Source organism: Urocitellus parryii, chromosome 4, assembly GCF_045843805.1.
Source record: "Urocitellus parryii isolate mUroPar1 chromosome 4, mUroPar1.hap1, whole genome shotgun sequence".
NCBI lineage: Eukaryota > Metazoa > Chordata > Mammalia > Rodentia > Sciuridae > Urocitellus > Urocitellus parryii.
Window position 1 is genome coordinate 173,698,144 of NC_135534.1, and position 24,217 is coordinate 173,722,360.

At 36.4% G+C, this 24,217-nt stretch overlaps 1 protein-coding gene across 1 annotated transcript in view; it reads right to left on the reverse strand.

Moving 5' to 3' along the window:
• The window catches only part of LOC144254336 (ubiquitin-associated protein 2-like), a 62,356-nt gene that overhangs the window by 12,465 nt on the left and 25,674 nt on the right, over positions 1-24,217 (reverse strand). The window contains exons 4-5 of the mRNA XM_077797344.1: positions 10,053-10,130; positions 6,466-6,576 (exon numbers count right to left, since the gene is read on the reverse strand). Of these exons, the coding sequence (XP_077653470.1) occupies positions 6,466-6,576; positions 10,053-10,130 (189 nt within the window). The remainder of the gene's footprint in view (positions 1-6,465; positions 6,577-10,052; positions 10,131-24,217) is intronic.

The window sequence follows — 24,217 nt, forward strand, 5'->3', positions numbered from 1 at the left end:
GATTAATTCAAAGACTAAAAAGTTACTTAGAAATTCCAAGAATAAATCATTGCAATTATCCAAAGAAATCATCTAAAAAAAATTAATACTACATTAAAATTTGGGTTGGTTTTGGTGTGGATTTTTTTTTTTTTTTTTTTTACATAGCATCCAAAATTCAACCTCAAGGAATTGTTCTAATGAGGAATCAAACAACTTATATAACCACCTCTTCCAATACATTTACACTCCCCTAATGATAATACACACACATACATAAAGAAATTTCTAAGAATGAGATGACATTCATGAACAAAAGAGTATCAAGCAGTGTTGAAAGAAAATCCCAATGTTGGCCCATTAGTTTCTACTTGCGTTTTCATAACCTACTTTATTTCACAAAGAATTTGAAGTAATTCAAACCCAAAATAAGAGTAATAATTATTTCAATCTTTTAAAAATCTTAAGAGAGATGGGGTTGTGGCTCATCGGTAGAGCGCTCACCTAGCACATGCAAGGTGCTGGGTTCATTCCTCAACACCACATAAAAATAAATAAATAAAGGTATTGTGTCCAACTACAGCTAAAAAAAAATTTTTTTTAAATCTTAAGGGGGGAAACAACTTACTAATATTGTATTAGAACTAGAAAATGAAAAGTCATCTGATAGGCCGAGTTATTTCCAAAATACTAAAAGCCGACTTCAAAATACTTTTTTTTTAAATAAAAATTTTGGTCTTTTACATACTTCTACCTGTTTATATTTAATCACTGGATTTAATATATCATTTAATATTATGAAATATAATTGGATGTAAAAATAAACTAACAATTTAAACAAGTAATTTTCTACCTCTAAGCTTTAATAAAGGTTAAAGGTACAGGCATTTAAGCTAGGTATAGTAGCACATGCCTGTAAAATACTAGGGGTTTGGGAGGTTGAGGCATGAGGATTCCAAGTTCAAGGCCAGCCTCAACAACTTAACAAGGCCATAAGCAACTTAGTGGGACCATCTCTCACAATTAAAAATAAAAAAGGGCTGGGTGTACAGCCAGTGATTAAGCATACCTGGTCCAATCCCCCATACAAAAAAAAAAAAAAAAGATGGTGGCACCTTAAAAGCAAAGGTGGAACAATCATATACTCTTTTTTTCTTTTCTTTTTTTTTTTTTTTTTTGGTACTAGAGATTAAACTCAGGGGTACTTGACCACTGAGCCACATCCCCAGCCCTATTTTGTATTTTATTTAGAGACAGAGTCTCACTGAATTGCTTAGCACCTTGCTTTTGCTGAGGTTGGCTTTGAAGTTGTGATTGTCCTGTCTCAGCCTCCTGAGCTGCTTGGATTATAGGTGTGTGCCACCACGCCCAGCAACAAGCATCTATTCTTGCACAGTTCTAGCAAGCATGCCACTATTTTAGCATTCCTAATGCTACCTGGCAATGATGTCCAAATTTTAACTCGTATAGTTTTTAAATCAGTAATTCTACTTCTAGGTCTTTATTCAAAAGAAAATAAACTGATAATTATACATATGTTCATCTATAGATGATGGTCAATAGAATGCGGATAGAAGGGGGGATTGTTCCAGAACATCTAATTTAGGAGACTATCCAGTATATCCATAAAGGGAACAGTATGTAGTTATACAGATACACACAGTTAAAGGTCCATGATGTAAGTAAAGCAAGCTATTGGGGCTGGGTTGTGGCTCAGTGGTAGAGTGCTCGATTAGCATGCGTGAGGCACTGGGTTCAATCCTCAGCACCACATCAAATTGAAATAAAGATATGTGTGTGCACCTAAAACTAAAAAATAAATATTAAAAAAAAGCAAGCTATCAGCAAACAGCACATGAAACAGAATTACATTTTTAGTTCAAAAAGAATCCTGTGCAGGGCTGGGGATATGGCTCAAGCGGTAGCGCGCTCGCCTGGCATGCGTGCGGACCGGATTCAATCCTCAGCACCACATACCAACAAAGATGATGTGTCCGCCGAGAACTAAAAAATAAATATTAAAAATTCTCTCTCTCTCTCTCTTCTCTCTCTTAAAAAAAAAAGAATCCTGTGCATATTTGTGTATGTATATGTTTTATTTGACTTAATCTTTTCATCTTTCTACACTGCTTTTCCAACTAGAGGAAACAACAGAGCTATTTATTATAAGGAAAAAAATTCAATTGTATATAAATGTAAATTTTTTTAAAAAGTATTTTTAGTTATAGATGGACACAATATATTTTTTTAATTTATTTATTTTAATATGGTGCTGAGGATCAAACCCAGTGCCTCACAGGTGCTAGGCAAGCACTCTACCACAACCCTAGCCCACAAAAGCAGTTTACTATTTTTACTATGTTTACAATGTTTGCTAATATAACTGAACTAAACAACTGTACAAGGAAAAAAGTCTGTTCTCATAGGTTAGCAAGACAAAAAGTAAACTTTCGAGATTTTGGAAAAAATATACACAGAGTTAGCATAATGTGTATGTGTGGTGCACGTTTTTACAAAGCCAGACCAAAGGGTAGTCCATCATTACAAAGGGTCCAGCTTTATAGCTTTCATTTGAGAAAGAGGAAAACATCTTACTCCATTTTATTTAGCAAAGGAGATACCTACCTCAAGTAAGTCTTGACTCATGAACTCTACACCAACAAAATCCCCTTTGGTGGGGGGAATTAGAGATAGAACCTTATAGGAGGCATTTTGACTAATACCACTGTAAATGCTAAAGAAATTATCACATTTTCCACATCTGTCTTCCAAAGCATGCACACAGCTAAAAACATTGGCATATGCCTATGATCCAAGCAGATTATAAATTCAAGGCGAGCCTCAGCAACTTAGGGAGACTCTCAGCAACTTAACATGACTGTGCCTCAATATAAAAATTTAAAAAAATAAGTCGTAGCTCAGTGGCATAGTGCTTGCCTAGCATGTGTGAGGCACTGGGTTCAATCCTTAGCACCATTAAGAATAAAACAAATAAAATAAAGGCATTCTCTCTATCTACAACTACAAAAATGTCAAAATAATAATAATAATAATAATAATAAGAAGAAGAAGAAGAAGAAGAAGAAGAAGAAGAAGAAAAAGAAGCAGCAGCAGCAGCAGCCGCCACCACCGCCGCCGCCTAGCATGGTGGTGGCACACCTGTAATCCCAGTAACTAAAGAGGCTGAGGTTGGAGAAGCACCAGTTCCAGGACAGCCTCAGTACCTTATCAAGTCTCTGAACAACTTATCAAGGAAAAAGAAAAACAGAAAAAAAAAAAAAAAGTTTACAGGCTTTCACAATAAGCCAGATTATTTTATAAAAAACTTCCAGAAGAACTTCTGCCATCTGTATTTTTCTACTTACAGAATGTGTCTGAAGAACTAATAAGAGAATGAAATGTCCTCCTGGATACATTTTACTAACTACAATATTTCAAGATCAGATTGTTCAAAATTATTTTCCAATCCCTTAAGCTTTGCCAACAGCTACCAGCACATCTTACTAGAAACAGTCAAGAACATTAATTCAAGGGACTGATAGTTTACTACTTGTGACCATATTCAATATTTGCCTTTGAGAAAAATTATCTTTCAAAATATCATGGTCATTTTACTTAACACATTTTCAAAGTAAAAATTTTGTTTTGGAAAAGGTTAACCAATAAAACAAGATTTGTTTGCTTTCATGGCTTATGAAACAATCTTAGTCCTAGCAACCCTACAGTGTTTACATCACTGTCCCCTCCAATTAGCTGCACCACACTCAAGGGAAAATAGTCATTACAGCTGGATAGCTGTGGCAGCTGCAGACAGCAACCAGGTGAGAAACAAGGCAAGGAGGAGGAATGAAAACATGCCGTACAGACTGTCCTAAGCAAATCAGGATTTTGATAGGGCTTTCCTCACAGCCCAGTCAACTCCAAACAAAAATACTCTTTTCTGACTATGTCCAGGCCCTAATTTGCTATTTTCTGATCTTTAAAGAAAACATATCTATGTTCAAGAGTGCTGAAGAAAGTTTTGTTTGGGGGAGAATCACATGTCAGTACTACTTTCTGATACACAGCCAAGAACTATCTCATACATAGCTGAGAACCACATCCTTTGGGTTCAATCCCAAATAAGAAGGGCAAGTTAAAACTCAATTCAACAGGGATGGGGACTTGACTCAGTGGCAAAGCATTTGCCTAGCACCAACAAGACCCCGAATCTGATCTAGAACCATGCATGTGCACACATACTACACATAAAACCTTTGTACAAGACAGAACTAGACATTTAAAAATTTTAATGTCAGGCTAGGGATGTTAACTCTGTGGTAAATCACTTGCCTAGCAAGTGTGAGGCTTGTATTCAATCTTTAATATCAATATTGACAAAAAAATAAAAACTAAAAATTCACCTGACACAGAAATGGAATGAAATCTACAGGAGCTAATAAAGTAAAAGAAATAGTATCTGGGCATTACCTCTCTACCACAAAAGGAAAAGAACCCCTCCAGTTAATGATTTGGAAGTGTTTGTTTACTCGCAGTGTTTCCTTTTTTTTTTTTTTTTATTTTAATATAAAGAGAGTAGTGCTCTTCAGTGCATTTTGAAAATAACTAAGTCACTATGTAGCTTCCATTAGCAATAAAGTAAACATAATCCGCAGATTTCACAAAACCTAGAAAATACATTCTCCTACAGGTCAGTGAACAAAAACTATTCAAAATTTGAATTTATTATTTAAAACATGATGTTTTCCCAACAAATTCATGTATTTAGTGGTTATTATGTAAACAGTACTCTCCTGCCTGGAATTTTCTCACCTGATGCTGCTACACTCAAATTGTGTATCCCAAATTAGCTAATTTTTATACTAAAAAAAAAATCCCATTCTGCTTGTTACACATCAACTAAAAACCATCATTTCTGTTTTCAGTTTTTCATAGTAGTTCATTTTTATGCAACCTCCCAATTAGGGCCTGTCCTTAAGAAAAGAACATGATTAAACCTGAACATTGACAAAAATGTTCTAGGAATCAAACTTAGGACGTCACACATGCTAGACAAGCACTCTGCCATGGGGCAACATCCCCAGCCTCAAGAAAGGTACTTTTTTACACAATCATCTTTATATCTTCATTTAGGCTTTTAGGTAAAACACTATTTGTTTTAATCTGCTCTTAAACAGTTTGCTCAATTTAAAAATACAAATGAGATACTATACAATTTACACACAGAAATCAAGAGATCAGGGCTAACAACAGCTGGGTGTGGCTTAACTTGCATCCTTCCTAAAACCAAAGAGATGAGTACTAGTATGTCTACACATTTGCCAAACTTTTAGTTTTTGTTCTGTTTTGTTTTGTTTTTTATTTTACTGGGCACAATGGTGCATGCATATAATGCCAGCAACTCAAGAGGCTCAGGCAGGAAGCTGAGATAGAATCATAAGTCTGAGGCCAGGCTGGGCAACTTAGGTTGGAGGTATGGCTTAGTAATAGAGCACCCTTGGGTTCATCATCACAAAGGGTTTTTTTGGGGGGGATTGAATTCAGGGACACTCGACCACTAACCCACATCCCCAGCCCTATTTTGTATTTTATTTAGAAATAGGGTATCACTAAATTGCTTTGCACCTCGATATTGCCGAAGCTGACTTTGAACTCCTGATCCTCCTTTCTCAGCCTCCCAAAAGGTTGAGATTACAGGTGTGCACTACCATAACCGGCACACCACAAAGGTTTTTTGGTTTTCTTCCTTACTGTCCACCTGTGTGTGTGTGATAAAAACTATTGTCAGTATGTCCACATAACACTCCCACATAAGCAAACAGATATATGAACAAATTCTGATTTTCTGTGAAACTAGAGATACAAGTAATAGTTAGAGGTGAAATTGGAGATGAAATATGAGCACTGGGGAATCAGGAATTAGGTGGTGAAAACATCCACAACCCAAACAATTTTGGAAGCTGTGTACAGCTGGAATAGATCAATAATTTCTATTTTACATCTTCGCATTCTAGAACTTCATTGAAGACACTACTTATGGCTAGGACCAGCAAGCACATCCCAGCAGCTCGGGAGGCTGAGGTAGGAGAATCTCAAGTTCAAAACAGCCTCAGCAACTTAGCAAGGGCCTAAGCAACTTAGTAAGATCTTCTCTCAAAATAAAAAAATAATAATAATAAAGGCTAGGGTTATGGCTGAGTGGTACAGCAATTGCCTTGCACGCGTGAGACACCAAGTTTGATCCTCAGCACCACAGAAAAATAAATAAATAAACAAAAATAAAGATACTGTGTCCATCTGCAGCTAAAATTTTTTTAATTTTAAAAATTAAAAAAAGTAAAAAAGGGTGAGATTTGACTCAGTGGTTGAGTATACAGCATGGCATTCATAATCTCCCTCACCTCCTACCCCATCCAACATGAGATGAAGATATAATATGAAACTAAATATAAATATCGGCATTACAAATCAATCAGTAATACTTACCGTATCTGAATTACCTTCCAGCAATATATTAATAGCCTTGTTCACGTCTCCATTACAATCATGTAGGGCCACTATGCATTCATCCGGATTTTTCCCAGTCACTTCCATAAGCTATTCAAAGTATCAGAAAATGGTTAGGGGAGAAAAAAAAGGGGGGGGGCAGGGGGGCTTGATGTTTCTACTACAAATATAGAAATTATGCAATCCATTCATATAAGATGGACTCTTGCAGCCTATGAGTTTACAATCAGAAAACAGGTTTACTAGTTTTTTTGTGGCTATCCCATATCCTTTCACTAATACTAACAGAATCATAGTACAAATCAACCCTCCTACAAACTGATGAAGTAGGATTCTTAATTAGCCCCACAAAAATGTATATCATCTATCTACTCAAACTTAGTTTCAGAATAACTGGATTCCCCAAAATCTGAACTACTAAAACACTGAGAGAGTCAGGAAAAGTGGCTGTAACCCCAGTGGTTCAGGAGGCTGAGGAGAGAGGATCACGAGTTCAAAGCCAATCTCAGCAAAAGCGATGCACTAAACAATTTAGCGGGAACCTGTCTCTAAATAAAATACAAAATAGGGTTGGGAATATGGCTCAGTGGCTAAGTACCCCTGATTTCAATCCCCAGTACAAAATATAAAAAAACATTAAAAGGTTGTATGTAAATACATAACCAACATTCATAGATAAGGGAGTCCAAACATTCTGCACAAGTACATTTCATACACTGGCTCTCAATGCTTGAATTAAAACACAATAAATATAAACTAAGTTTTAACAACCTGAAATCTTACAAGTAGAGTTCTATTACTATCACAAACTACACTCCTTAGCAAATTATTTCTCAAGTAATTTCAACAGTGTACTTATATCCTAAGAAATATCAACTAACTAATTAGCATTTTTTTTACTGGAAAAAAATCATAGACTAAGAACAAGTTTTTTAAGTTTCTGTAATCAAATCTGAGATTTAATTATCTATTATGTTTTAATTACCTTTAATTATTTTAATATAGACTAGCTAAAGTTCATAAAGCTTGACCCTACCAATTCCAGAGATTTGTCTATGGTCATAAAGCTAATTAATAGCAAAGCTTCTATAGAACACACATCTCCTGATCTCAGAATCATAGCTCTTTGAAATATACCCCTGGGCCTACACATTTCTCTTATTTTACCTATTAGTCAAGTTCTACATGCTCTATAGCTTCTCCATGTTTGAATACTTACAACTAATTTCATGTTTATCAATCACCAATTGTCTACCACATGTTATTGTTTGTTACCACATATATTGTATTTGTTCTTTTGAGATATACATGATAGTATATTTTGACATATTTGTACGTCTTATTCTAATTATGATCCCAGTCTTGTGATTGTACATGATGTGGAGATTTATTATGGTGTATTCTTACATGTTCACAGGAAAATTGTGTCAGAGTCATTGTCATATGCAATTGTTAAAATGCACAGTAAGCATTAAAATTTCTCCAATGATTAGATGAGCAATACATAGAACTGAAGTTAGAATTTCACTCTGTGAACTCATGGACCAATGTACTGTTTTGTTTATCTGTTATACTATTCAGATAAAAGGCAATATAACATGTAGAAGTACATATCAAGTACTCGCATACTAGATCTCATTCCAGAGAATGAGTTCTATCATTGGTGGATGGAGGAGTTTGGAGACAGAGAGGATGGTTTGATGTTGCCCTAAGCTCAAGAGATTCTCCAGTCTCAGCATTTTGAGGTAGTCAGACTACAAAGGAATGTACCACAACAACAAATTGACTACCATGATTTTTAATAAGTTGTTTCTGTGGCCTTAAAAAAAAATTACTACTAGCTTATTGTCAACAATTACAAGTAAAAACAAAGAATCCACATTGTAAAGTAGTACACTATGGGACAGGAGGTCCAAAGAACAACGATCAGAATACAACTACTAAGGACTGGAGAATACCTGACACTGAGATGGGAGGTACAGCTTGGTTTCAAGAATCTTGAAGGGTAAGAAAATAAACAAAAGAGGGCTTCAGATTAAGATTAATTTATTTTAAAAAAATCTCCCACAGTTGGATGCAGTGGTTCACACCTGTAATCCAAGTAGCTAGGGAGGCTGAGGCAGGTGGATCAAGAGTTCAGCAAAAGAGAGGCACTTAGCAACTCAGTGAGACCCTGTCACTAAATAAAATACAAAATAGGGCTAGAGATGTGGCTCAGTAGTCAAGGGTCCCCGAGTTTAATCCCCAGTACACCCCAACCGACCACCCCGACCAAAAAAAGACCTCCCATTGAAGTTCAAAATAAAGATATTGGAGCTGGGGATGTGGCTTAAGCAGTAGCGCGCTCGCCTGGCGTGCGTGCAGCCCGGGTTCGATCCTCAGCACCACATACAAACAAAGATGTTGTGTCCACCGAAAACTGAAAAACAAATGTTAAAAATTCTCTCTCTCTCTTTGGAAAAAAAAAAATTAAAAAAAAAAAAAAGAAATAAAGACACTGCCCTACACTTTTTTTTTTCTTTTTTTGCTACCAGGCATTGAACCCAGGAGTGCTTTAGCACTGAGTCACATCACATCCCAGGCCTTTTTTTTTTTTTTAAATAATTTTTTAGTTGTCAATAGACATTTATTTATTTATTTATTTATTTATTTATTTATTTATTTATTTATTTATGTGTGGTGCTAAGGATCGAACCCAGGGCCTTACACATGCCAGGCAAGTGCTCTACCACTGAGCCACAATCCCAGCCCTTTTTATGTTTCTATTTTGAGACAGGTTCTCATTAAGTTGCTTAGAGCCTTACTAAGTTGCTGAGGCTGGCTTTGAACTTGTGATCCTCCTGCCTCAGAGTCCCAAATCTTTGGGATTACCAGTGTGCACCACCACACCTGGCTAACTTATATTTTTCCAACTAAAGTTTGAAATCACATCCATATTTTAAAATGCAATTCAACTCTTCCATAGTATTAAACAAGATTTTCTGAGAACATACCAAATGTTATTTATACTTTCTCTACACAGTTATTGTAAATGTCTAGCCCAAATGTTTACATGTAAACATACTTTATTAACTCAAAAAGATTCTATTGTTAAGAAAATTAATACATTCCTTTCCAAGGCTGCCAATAAAATTATTGAATCACAAGTGCAAAATCCAGTACACAGGGGCTGGGGTTGTGGGTCATTGGTAGAGCCCTAGGTTTGATCCTCAGCACCACATAAAAATAAATAAATAAAACAAAGATGTAAAAAGAAAAAATCCAATTACATAGATATGGCCTACTTAAGCTAGACACAGTGGCACATGCCTATAATCCCAGCTACTTGGGAAGCTAAAGCAGAAGGATCATAAATTCCAGGTCAGCCTTGGCAACTTAGTGAGACCTTTATCTCAAAATGAAAAACAAAAACAGGTAGGAGATGTAGCTCAGTAATGGTGAAGTACCCCTGGTTCCCCTGTGCCTAGGAAAAAAAAAAAAAAACTAAAATCTCTAGTGAAATTATCTTTTTAAGTACAATTAAAAACAGATTACAAAAATCAGCATATCCTCTGCCGGAAACATACCTGTTTAACTTTAGCTTCAAAATCTGAATCATTCTTATCAAAGATCACTTGAGCAAGACGCATTTGTTCAGCTGTTGCCTGGAAAGCACATACAATTGGTAAAGATTTGAGCAACAAAAATGAAAGTTAAATGCTAAATTTGGGTCAAAAGATAAAGCTCTCAAGCACTAACCACTAGTAATAGAAATATAAACTAACACAACAAAATTCTGAATTTTAGATCTCTCAACTATATACAACCCAATCCCATAAGATAAAAACCATCAAATTAAATAGTGAAAAGGACACATTCATCTGGAAAGGACTTAAAGCTCTTGTTCATCTTTATTGGTCATGCAACTTATTTGGGTTTTCTTTCAGTTGAGGAGGTGGGGAAACCAGCACAAGAGAAAGAAGAACAAAAAACAATGGAAACAAACTGCTAGACAGAGGCTTTGAACCATTCTGGGGTCAAAAAAGCAAAGAAATCTCTGCTGTCAACTCTAAAAAGATACCTTTATCAGTTCTGAAGACAAAAGGTTGTATTTTTTAGCTGAACAGAAAATATTTTTAAAGTCATCCCTTTTTTAAAATCATAATTTTAGAAGTTTTTAATTAAAAGCTAAAATATTAAAATTAGTTGCCTCTGTAGAAAATGTTCTTCCAGTTACTTTATTCATTCAAAATCTTTTTGTTTTCATAAACCAAATTACTAAATTTTAAGATTTCCCCTTGTGATCTTTCTGACAACAGAACACGGATGACTCAACAGTAATAATGTACCCATCTGGTATCTTAGTTTTGATAAAGGTATCATTATTATTACAACAGCAAAATTATTAAGAGTATACAGAAATTCTTCATTCTATCTCAGTACAACTTTCTAGTAAATCTAAAATTCTTTCAAAATTGTTTGCTTTTTAAATTACCTTTCTTTCTTTTCCCCAGTATGGGGGGGGGGGGGGATTAAACCCAGAGCTGCTCTACATCCCAAGCTACATCCCAAGCTCTTTTTTTATTTTTTACCCTGGAACAGGGTCTCACTAAGTTGCCAAGGCTGCCCTACAACTTGCAGTCCTTCTTGCTCCAGCCTGAGTAGCTGGGATAACAAGAACCCATCACCAAGCCTGGCTCCTTAAGTAGTCCTTCCTAACTAAAGTTCGAATTAATTCCTAACACAATATTTTAAAAGCTAAACAGTTTAGTAAATGATTTTAGAGGGAAAAGACCACAAGGAACTAATGAACAGCTTTTCATCTTAGGTTTCAATATATACTGCATTAAAATCAAGTAATCTCAACTAAAGTGGGGGAAGGTTGATGGCATTTTTTCGCCATAGAACACTTTTCTCTCTAGACCTGTTCAGTCTATGTGGGTGTATAATTATACAAACTCCAGGAGCTGTGGTCATCTCGGGTCAATGCAATGGTCAATTCTGCCATGCCAATCTATGCCTGCTATGACCTCAGTTTAATTGCTACAATGCTGCAACATTATACCCAGAAAGATATTCATACAGAAACTCAGTGTCACATCTACTAACAATTTTACCTCAATCCTTCCCAGTATATGTAAGGGCCTTAAATATACTCCCATTATACCTACTGCACATCAGATAAGAATTCCCCTGACCCATAACTGAGAAGTTTCAGCCCTACAGCCAAAAAACCAACCGCACGATAGATAAATGGATAAGGTAAGAGGAAAAACCAAAAGTGAAGATAAACTCTGGAAAGACAGTATGTTCACGTTATAATTTGAATTTGTGTAATGGCAAACTTCTTTAAATGAAAACAGATCATCAGTGACCCTGGTGCTAAATGCATACTTGAGCATAATGCCAGTACCAATCAATACTCTCCACTGTCTGACTCTTCAATCTAAAAAATATGTACATTACTCTAACTTAAAAATGCTCTACACAAAGTACACAAAGATGTATAAACAACCAACAGTAAAAAAAAAAGTCTACTTTTTTAATACATTTCCCAAAATTAGTTGAGTCAACTAAAAAAAAAAAGTCACTTTAAATAACAAAAATGTTGTATAGGGGCTGGGGACGTAGCTCACTGATAAAGAGTATTGAATATATGCTGCATTTACAAGTTCAATACCCAGCACACACAGTTGAACCCCCTCAATTTGGCTTAAAATTTTTTTTGTTACTGTGTGTGCATTGAACCCAGGGATACTTCGCCACTGAGCTACATTCCCAGTTCTTATTTTTTATTTTAACAAGTTATCACTAAGTTGCTTACAGCCACACTAAGTTTCTGAGACCAGCCTTCAGCTTGAAATCCTCTTCCCTCAGCCTCCAAAGTCACTGGGGATATAGATGTGCACTACTGTGCCTGGCTATTAAATTAAATTTCATTTTTTTCTTTTTATAGTACTCAGGATTGAACCCAAGGTAGCTTTACCACTGAAATACATTCCCAGTCCAGCCTCATATTTGCAATCCTCCTGCCTCAGCCTTCTGAGTCACTTGGATTAAAGGCATGCACCACTGCATCCATTTAATTTTTATTTCTTATTTGACTAGCAAGGACAAAAATTCAAATATATATTGATTGCAGGCTGGAGGTGTAGCTAAATAGTATAACACCTACCCATTATTCAAGAGGATGTGAGTTTAATCCCCAACACTGCAAAACAATAAATAAAAAGAAAATTATATCCATTAATATGGAACATGATTTAAAAAGACAAATAAGCAGAAAGATAATAGAGTTTAAACATCACCATTTAAACAATACAGTATATATGCTGATTCAGATAAGAATTGTTAACAGACGTTAATTTTAAAAGGGAATGTTTGATAAAGAATAGAGTATTTGCACATGGTCTTCAGGTATCTCCCCAAATACTAGTGTATTCTAGAAGAAACCTAATAGAGACAGTGGACAAAACTCAGAATAAGTGATGAAAATCAACATCCTCAATGAGCAACACACAAACATCATGTGACTCTAGGTATGATATTCTAAAAGAAATACACTAAACATTGTGGCATGATAGTGTAATGGTACACACCTTTAATCCTACATAACAGAAAGTTCAGGTAGGAGGATTATAACTTCAAAGTCAGTCTGGATAACTTAGCAAGACCCCATCTGTACAACATTTTTAAAAAGAATGTGAATGGGACTGAGGTTGTAGTTCAGTGATAAAGCACTTGTCTAACATATGTGAGGCACCATGTTCGATTCTCAGCAGCACATATAAATAAATAAAATAAAGGTCCATGGACAACTAAATATATACATATTTTTAAAAAAGAATGGGAATGTAGCTCAATGGCAGACTGCTTGCCTAGATGTGCAAAGTCCTGGGTTCAAACCCCAGTACTGCAAAATAGAAAAAAATACAAACAAAAAAAAAAAATCAAAACTTGACATCAGTTACATATTATTCCCATCAGACACTTACGGCCTGAATCCAATTGTCAAGATTGAAGAATATTTTATACAATAACTGATCTACATTTATTTGAAATTGCCAATATTAAAGAAGACTAAGAAACTGTAGAATATTACAGGAATCTAAAGAAATGCCAACTAGCTGGATGCAATGGTGCACGCCTGTAATCCCAGTGACTCATGAGGCTGAGGTAGGACCATCACAAGTTTGAGGCCAGCATCAGCAACTTAGCAAGACGCATAGCAACTTAGGAAAACCTTGTCTCAAAAACAAAGCGGGAGGGGCGGGGGCTGGGATTGTGGCTCAGCAGTAGAGCTCTCGCCTAGCGCGGGCGGGACCTGGGTTCGATCCTCAGCACCGCATAAAAACAAGGGCATTGTGTTGTGTCCATCTACATCTAAAAAAAAAATAAAATTTAAAAATTAAAAAAAAAAAAAAACAGGACTAAGGATATAGCTCCGTTGATAGAGTAAACACCTAGCACATGAGAGGCCCCAAATTAGATCACCAGAACCACAATTTAAATCAAGTCTTTTTTTTTTAAGTTATAGATAGACACAATATCTTTATTTTACTTTATTTTTTATGTGGCACTGAGGATCGAACTCAGGGCCTCGCACATGCTAGGCAAGCAATCTACCACTGAACCACAACCAAGCCCCAGCACCACAATTTAAAAAGAGAGGGAGAGAAAGAGAACAAGATTTAAGACATGTAAAGAAAATACAAGCCCAGAATTTAGAGCCAACAAAACTTACTTTATACTCAAATATAAAGGGCATAAGTTATACCCATGAGCCTTTCCTAACAGAATGACTTGACATAACTAAAATGACGAGACATTGATATTTAGTGCTAATGGTAAATACCAAATGAATACTTATTGTGAAACTAAAACTAGCTGACCATAATGTAAATCCCTGGATGAAACAAAGGGAAGGGAGGAGGAAGAGAAATAGAAAAGACAGTAGGATTAATCAAGCATAACTTTCCTAGTCTTATATTTGTATACATGACCAGGGTAACTCTACATCATGTACAACCACAAGAGCGGGAACCTAAATAGAATAAATTATACTCTATGTATAATCTGCCAAAATACATTCTACTGTCATGTAAAACTAAAAAGAATTAAAAATATTAAAATTACCAATAGCTTTGGAGGCTAAGACAGGAGGATCATGAGTTCAAAGCCAGCCTAAGCAACTTAGCGAGGCACTAAGCAACTCAGTGAGACCCTGTCTCTAAATAAACACAAAACAGGGCTGAGGATGTGGCTTAGTGGTTGAGTGCACCTGAGGTTCAATCCCCAGTACCAAAACAAAATATAAATTAAAATTTTAAAAAACTATGATAAAATTAAGACAGTATTATAATACACAATGGGTACAAAAACAATGCAGATATGATACAATTATTTAAAAAGGAAAAAGGGAGAGAAACTGCGCAACTTCCAGATGCACGAGTCTCACAGGCTTTACCTGAAAGAGCAGATGTACCAGCCTGTCGTTCAGGCTGACTTGGACTTCCACATTATTACTTTTTAAATTGAAGGCCACCGTTTTCAAGCAAAATACACTTTTTAAGGTCACTAATAGAGGTGGTCTTGTAACAAGGCTGTGAAAGGGAAAAGATCACGTAGTAACTGTCACATAGAAGAAAGCATATACAGACAGGGGCTGAGATGGATGTAGCTCAATGGTACAGAATGTACCTAGTGTTCCAATCCCAAGGACCAAAATAAGAAGCAGGAACCATACACAAATTGTTGAACCTTAGCAAAGTGACTAATTTATTCAAGAAAATAATTGGTTGTGTGATGCTGGTAATAATAGCTGCAAATGGTTCCAGATACTGAGAAACATCATGAGGAAGCAAAATACAAAAGTATGGCTATGAGTTCCTTATTATATAAAAGGATAGCAGACAATTCTCAGGTTCATACAGAGTGTGCCTCTTGACTATGGAATAATTTTTATTACTAATGAAAAAAAAAAAACAAAGTGCCACCAGTTATGGGGGCACATGCCTGTAATCCAAGAGACTCAGGAGGTTGAGGCACAAGGATTGCAAATTTCAGGCCAGTCTCACAACTTATCAAGGCCCCTATTATCAAATTAAAAAATAAAAAGGGCTGGGGATGCGGCTCAGTGGCTAAGTTCCCCTGGGTTCAATTCTGGGTACAAAAAAAAAAAATCTCAAATCAAAGGAACCCAGCAATAACCAAAACAATAACCAAAGCAATTTCCTTGAAAATGTATATAGAAAATATTTGACTAGACATTTGTTCTATCAATTAATCCATCTAAAATAGGTGGAATAGGGCTGGGGCTATAGCTCAATGGCAGAGCACTTGCCTAGCATGTGTGAGGCATGGGTTCAATCCCTAGCACCACATAAAAATAAACAAAATAAAGACATTCTTTCCATCTACAACTACAAAAAAAAAATTATAAATAAATAAATAAATAGGTGGAATAAAGTTAAAATTTTTAAACTAAAAAAAATCTTAAAAGGAATAGATTGATGCACACCTTTTTACTCTGCAGAGTAAACATTTATATTTAGTGTGTTAAATACTGACACATTGACCATCATTTATTAAAACAAGCTAACATTGATATAGGATTCTGGGATGTAAAAGGAGCCAATTCCATTCCTGTGTAATTCAGATCAGTACTAGGTCAAAGAGAGATTGGAATAAGAGTAGAAAATACAGAGCATTATTAGATGTTACATAAAGTGGGACAAAGCAAGTCAGTAATTTAGGGACATTCTAATTATACCACTCCTAGTTCTGAGGAAACCAGGATTATCAGTGTGGAAAATGATAAGATGCAATACAAAAAAAATCAAAACTATGAGCCCTGGGTTGGGGATGTGCCAATAGTGGTAGAGTGCTTGCTTAGCATGAGCAAGTCCTTTGGTTCCATCCCCACCACTGCCAAAACAAACAAAGCTATCAAACAAAATCATCATTAACTCATGAGGCATTTTACCTGAAAAATTTTTCATAGCCCTGTCCACTGAGAAGCCCTGAAAACAATAACCAAACCAGTAACAATAAACATCTTGAGCTGGGGTTATAAATCATCAGTAGAATACTTGCCTAGCATGTGTGAGGCACTGGGTTCAATACTCAGCACCACATAAAAATAAATAAAAATAAAGGTCTAGGGGCTGGGGACATAGCTCAGTTGGTAGAGTGCTTGCCTCACATGAACAAGGCCCTGGGTTCAATACCCAAAGCCACCAAAAAATAAAATAAAATAAAGGTACATAACAACTAAAAAAATCTAAAAACAACAACAAACATCTTCTGTTACCACCAAATTAAAGCTGCCAAATACCATTTCCAACTAAAATAAACCAGGGTCTTTACAGCAATGGATGATTCAAGTTACAAAGCAAAAAATACACAATATAAGTCTGGAATATTTTATCATAGCAGTTTATGAAGACACCATCAATGATTAGTATGACCACTTTCAAACTACTTGAAGAACCTTGCACTGACCAAAAATGGGTTAATCTGAACTTCAAAAGGCTAACTGACCCTAGGCATTGTGATGTATGCCTGTAATCCTAGTGGCTGAGGAGTCTGAGGTAGGAGGATCTCAAGTTTGAGGCCAACCTCAGCAACTTAGTTAGGCCCTAAGCAACTTAGTGAGACCCCATTTTAAAGCAAAAAAAAAGTAACTGAAGCCTACCAAATTTTAAATTTGTGTACCACCAGAGAATTGAAATATTGTGCTCTTTTGTATACAAGGAATTGAAATGCATTCTGCTGTCATCTATAACTAAGTAGAATAAAAAATAAAAATATGAATTATTTTAGCTGAGGATATAGCTCAGTGTAGAGTACTTGCCTTCATAGCATGGAAGATGCCCTGGGTTTCATTGCCAACATCAACACACAAAAATAGTAATTATTCACCTTTGGAAGATTTATAAATGGGACTAGGGTTGCAGCTCAGTGGTAGAGCACCTACCTAGTGCATTTGAGGTGCTGGGTTCAACCCTCAGCACCACATATGAATAAATAAAAAATAAAGATATTGTGTCTACCAACAACTAAAAAAATATTTTTAAAAAGACTCTTAAATACTCTTTGAAAGTATAATTATCATGAAACGCCATGAAAAAACAGTCACAGACCAAAGAACCAAAAAAGAAATTACCACTATTTGGATTTGATTCTAGAACAGAAAAAAGGCACTGATGGAAAAACAACCAAATCCAATTAAAGTCTATTTGGATTTGTTTCTAAAACAGAAAAAAGGCACTGATGGAAAAAACAACCAAATCCAATTAAAGTCTAAATTTAGTTGATGTTGTACCAATGTTATCATCTTAGACTCCACAAGTAACTGACACTAAATCTAACCAAACAAAAAGGATTTTTTTGTTTGATTAGATTTACAGACATTAAATTTAAAACCCTATACTAACACTTCAAAATGGTGACACTGATATTTAAAACCAAAACTTGCTGAGCAAAGTTAAGGAAGTAAAAGCATTGGGAATGGGAGGAATCAGCCAATATTTCAGACTTTGCCCTCTAAAGTCATCCAGAACTCAGAGAAAGATAGGACTCCCTTACAGGGTCCTGCAGCTCCACGAGTCACCTGACTTCCTAATTAGAAGGATTCTGAGAACCCTAGAGAACAGGAATAAAATCAGTGCATAATCTGCAAAGAGAAGGGTCATTGGAAAGGGAAGTGTCCCTGATGGGAAGCCACATATAGTCAGCAAGACATGGACCAATCCTGGCAGATAGCACAACTGGTACAGGAAAGCTAAAAGAGCCAGAGGCTTCTCCCAAGTTCCCAAGAGTCATCTCTGACAAATCTCAGATGACTCATAATTGTAGATAAGAAAAAAGTCAATTTTGACCAACTTAGTCTTTTATTTTTTTGGTACCAGGGATTGAACTATTGAACTCAAGAGTGCTTAACCATGGAACCACATCTCCACCCTTTTTTTTTTTATGTTTTCAGATAAGAAACTTAGTAAGACCCTATCACAAAACATTAAAAAAAAAAATTAGTGAAGACGGAACTTAGAGACCCTAGCTACTCACTAAGTTGCTGAGGCTTTGAACTTAGGATCCTCGTGCCTTAGTCTCCCAAATTGCTGAGATTACAGGCATGCACTACCATGCCTGGCTTAATCAACTTAGTCGTTTAAGAAAGAGGAGAGGGAGGGAGGGAGGGAGGGAGGGAGGGAGGGAGAGAGGGAGAGAGAGAGAGAGAGAGAGATTTTTTTTAATATTTATTTTTCAGTTCTCAGCAGACACAACATCTTTGTTTTTATGTGGTGCTGAGGATGGAACCCGGGCCGCACGCATGACAGGCGAGCGCGCAACCGCTTGAGCCACATCCCCAGCCCCTCAACTTAGTCTTAAACACCTGGCAGGAGAGTAACAGAGTCACAGAGTTGTTGTTTTTCTTTTTTTGTACTGGGAATTGAACCCAGGGTACTTTATCACTGAGCTATACCCTTACACCCCCCCCCCTTTTTTTTTTGTAGTCAGGGTCTCACTAAATTGCTGAGTCTGGTCTCAAACTTGTGATCCTCCTGCCTCAGCCTCCCTGGTCACTGGATTACAGGCAAGGACCATCATGCCCAGCCATACATAGACATTTAAAAGAAAAAAAGACAATGGCTCTTTTTTTTTTAATTTTTTTCTTTTTAGTTGTAGTTGAACACAATACCTTTATTTTATTTATTTACTTTTATGTGGTGCTGAGGCTTGAACTCAATGCCTCGAATGTGCTTGGCGAGCACTCTACCGCTGGCCACAACCCCTGTCCAACAATGGCTCTTTTAATGTAACTTGAAATGTACACTTATATCAGTTCTCCCACAAGTAAGTCAAACTGGGAGGTTACAAAGAAAGTGTTACAAGACACTACCAGAGTCACAAATTTGTTCTAAATAAATTTGAGGCCTACAAATTTTCCTAATCTCCTACATAAGTAAACCTAATTTCTTTTTCATTGATACGATTATTCCTAATATTTATTCCTCAGTTGGTCTATAAGATATAACATGGTACCAAAAAATCCTTACCGACTTTACCAAGAGAGTCTTAAGTAACACAACTAAAGGGATCCTTCTGCTAACACAAAAATAATGACAATAAAAAGGCATTTTATATAAATCTGATGACATTCCTACAGCTCAAGGGAAACCTGTGGCATTATAAAAACTAAGTGTCCTGTATGTTTTTAACAACTCTACTGAGGTTTCTAAAGCCTCAAATGGTCTCCACTCACAAATAAATGACATATGAGACCACACGTTAAAGCTCTAGTAAGTTACTACCTTTGTGGTCTTTAGAGACTGGCTCTTAACACTCATTATTTAAAAAATAATTATTTTAAAAAATTTAAATAATTTTAAAAAATATTACTTTGCTGTATTGTTTGTTGTTGTCCTAGCATGATTCAAGCCCCATAAAATACCTTTTTCCAGTCACCTGTCAACCACTATCATATACCTCTGGACTGCTCTGATGGGCAACACATCCACAGAACCATTAAGCTCCAGATGGTCATGGAAATACCACCCTCCATGAAAGCTCTCCTAACTTCTATGAAAGCCCTTTAGATAGAGTACCTCCCTCAGAGGTCCTGGCCGGCGCAGCCAACCCCCTTAACATCATGAAGCAGCCTGAGTGGTCATCATCCATTTTCGCCTAATGGCAGTTAGAGGTACTTCATTCAGGGGGGTAATATGAGATAGAAAGATAAACCACTCACAGGCAGCCAGGAAAAGGATCTTAGAAGAAAAGGAGAAAGAGAGAATTGGGAAATCAAAATGTCTGATCCCATCTATTCCTAACCACAAGCACAGTTCCTTAAAAACCCCTAGAGATGACCAACCCCAAGAGGCACTTCCCCTTGTGCCAACAAGGGGTTTCAAAATCTCTTTTCTCTAGATTTTAAGTTGATTGGCCACTTTTCTAAATTCTATATCCCACCAATCATCTAGAGACAGATAAAGGCCTAAAACCCCGAGACAACAAAAACCATTGCATCCCTCTCTTGGGACCCCCTCCCTCTTCAGGAGCTCTGCTTTCTTTCTAGTACTCCAATAAATCCTATTATTTGCTTTCAAATAAATACATAAAGGAATTTTAATAAGTGATTGTTAGACACAAGTTAGCAAACCATGGTCCTGGGTTGGTTTTTTGGGTTTTCTTTGTTTTGTTTCGTTTGCATTGCAGGTCAATTAGAAAAGGTTTTAATACTTTCAACTGGTTAATTAAGGGGGGGGGGAAATATACAACACATACTGTATGAGGGCTGCAGAGCAAAAAAATACATACTATCTGATCCCTCAAAAAAGTTTTGCCATCTCTTCATGTAAAATGTTAAAAAAGTAGGTAGGTGACTATATCAAGATCTCTGTACTTTTCTTTGTAACTTTTTTGGTCTACTCCTTTTTATGTTATTTCTGAGATAAATTAATAGAAACAGAAAAGATTTGTAGAAGCCTTGATTTACACCTGGTCAGTAAGAAGCACAGCTACAACAATCAGGGGCTTGCAACTCATATCTAAATGTAGAGTAAGGAAAGTAGTCTTGGGGCCTCAGTCCTCACCTTGTGGGATCTGACAGTATGTCCCAAGAGACAGTGTTAGAACTGAATTGGGTTAGAGAAAACCCAGCTTGCTGACTGGTGGGGAGAAATCCCACACCTTTTTTTTTTTTTAACATTTATTTTCTAGTTTTCGGAGGACACAACATTTTTGTTTGTATGTGGTGCTGAGGACCGAACCCGGGCTGCACGCGTGCCAGGCGAGCACACTACCACTTGAGCCACATCCCCAGCCCCAAATCCCACACCTTTTGAGGTCACAATAATCTTCAGTGTTGATTGTTATAGTGTAATAACAATGGGAAAATGGGAAGTTAATTTTTATGACAAACATTATGAATTTCTCCAAGAATACAAAATGAATAATAGCCAGATTATTGAACTCTAGCTTATATGTTCCAGGTTCTTTAACAGAAAAACTTTATAGAAAAGAAAGGATGAAACAGAAGGGAGGACCAACAGATTACAGCAATTGTGATTATTTTTATTTTCTTTTAATAAGCAAAGACTAAATAGCAGCATCTAGAGATATAATGAATGATAAAAATCTAAGAACTTCTAAAGTCAAAATGGGTGCTAAGGGTAGCTCAGTGATAGAGCTCTAGACTACTATGTAAAAGGCCTTGGGAACAACATATAACACTGCAAAAAAAGAAAATTATAGTAGTTACTTTGGGGAGGAAAGAAGGGATTAAAATTGAGAAAGAAGGCTAGGTGTGGTGGCATACACCTATAATCTGAGATACCCTCGAGGCTCAGACAGGAGAATTGCAAGTTCAAGGCCAGCCCCGGCAACACAGAAAGACTGTTGTCTCAAAATAAATTAAAAAAAACAAACAACAACAAAAGAAGTTTTTATAAAAGGCTGGAAATGTAGCTCAGTGGTAAAGTATCCCTTTACCAATGAATCAGGATCATTCACTCCCAACTGGTGCATTCTGTTAAAAATTTGTGAAGTAGATTCTTAAGTTGAATGGAAGTCACAGAAAAGGGGGAAAAGAAAATTTCTTTAAAATCCTAGAAGGAGTAAGTTGTGGGGGCACATATCTGTAATCCCAGTAACTGGCATGCCTGAGGCAGGAAGCACAAATCCATGGCCAGCCTCAGCAACTTAGTGAGACCCTGTCTCAAATTTTTTTTTAAATGTTTATTTTTTAGTTGTAGTTGGACACAATACCTTTATTTTATTTATTTATTTTTTATGTGGTGCTGAGGATTGAACCCAGGGCCCCTGTACATGATAGGAAAGAGCTCCACTGCTGAGCCACAACACCAGCCCCCTGTCTCAATTTTTTAAAAATTTAAAAAAGAACTGGCAGGACGGGATTTATAGCTCAGTGGTAGAGCACTTACCTAGCACTGGGCTCAATCTTCAGCAAATAAAAATAAATAAATAGATAGATGTATTGTGCCCATCTCAACTTAAAAACTTAATGAAAAAAAGAACTGGGGGTTTCCCTCAGTGGCAAAACACCTCAGGGTTCAATTCCCAGGATCCCACAAAAAAGTAGCTAGGCATGGTGGCACACTCCTATAATCCCAGCTACTTAAAAGGCTGGGGCAAGAGGATCACATATTGCAGGCCATCCCCTAGACAATTTGGCAAGACCTCTTTCAAAATAAAAAATAAAATAATTTAAAGGGGTGGCAATGTGGCTCAGTGCTAGAGCACCCTGGGTTCAACTGCTAGTATTGCAAGAACTAAAAACGAAAAAGTACTGGAAGATCCTACTGACAGCGATTTGTGGTAATTTTTATGTCTTTCTTTTCTTTCCAAGTTTCTAATTTAAACACATTTATTTTATAATTAGGGGGGAAAGCTATTTTAAATAAGTAAACATCCTGGGCATATGGCATACACCTGTAATCCCTTCAACTCAGGAGGATCACAAGTTCAAAGCCAGCCTTAGCAACTTAGGGAGAGCCTGTCTTAAAACAAAACAGGCTCGAAATGAGGCTCAATGGTTAAGTGACACTGGGTTCAACTCCTGTTACCAAAAAAAAAAAAAAATCAAGAGTTAGGGCAAGAGATTGACAAGGTGAAAATGATCAGTAGTATACAAAGAAAACCAGCAGAATTCTACAGTTGCTCATGCAAAGAAAACAGAGACTTAGATGATTTATGGAATAGTACACTGCTTGCCTAGCACAGGCAAACGCCTGGTTTCAATCCCCACCACCAGAAATTCAAAATAAAATAAAATTGTAAACAAATATTACACTCTAGTCAATGATACACATGCTAAAATGTTTAGAAAAAAATTACCTTGAAGTCTTACTTTGAAATGCATCAAAATCCAAGGGAAAAAAATAATAAAGACAATGACAGCTAAGCAAAGCAAATATAGAAGAAAGGCAATTTGATGTATATGAATCCTTACAGCATAACTTTTTTTTTTTTAAATATTTATTTATTTATTTATTTTAGTTCTCAGCAGACACAACATCTTTGTTGGTATGTGGTGCTGAGGATCGAACCCGGGCCGCACGCATTCCAGGCGAGTGCGCTACCGCTTGAGCCATATCCCCAGCCCAAGCATAACTTTTCTTTATGTTTAATCATTTACATAATAAAATGCTGAAGGTGGTGTCAACTTCCACAGATGGGAAAAGCAGCCCTAAAGGAACCCAAAAACAGGGGGGAAAGGGGTGGACAAGAGTTAAATGGGAGCTAAAATAAAGAGATAAAAGCAAAAAATCCTAGGGGTTGGGGCTCAGTGGCAGAGTGCTTGCCTCACACATGTGAGGCACTAGGTTCAATTATCAGCACCACATGAACAATAAATAAATAAAGATATTGTGTCCATGTTTAACTAAAAAAATTTTTGAAAAAAATCCTAAGAAAATGAAATCATGTATCAGTTGTGGACAATCAGTCATTCACTGCATGGTGAGTTCATTACAAGAATGTGTCTGATTTGATCAAGATGTTTCAGACAGAAGATACCTCATATAGACATATCGGAGTATAATACTAAGCTCAGAAAACCTGGATGAAATCTTTCTGAAAAAGGGTGTGAAAACAGGCAAGAACAGAAACAAATGATGGCTTTATAAATGATAATATATCATTTGTTTTGCAATGATATGATAACCTGGGGACATGCCAGACAAGGACTCTATCATGAAATTATACCCCCAACCCAAAGCAGCAGTAT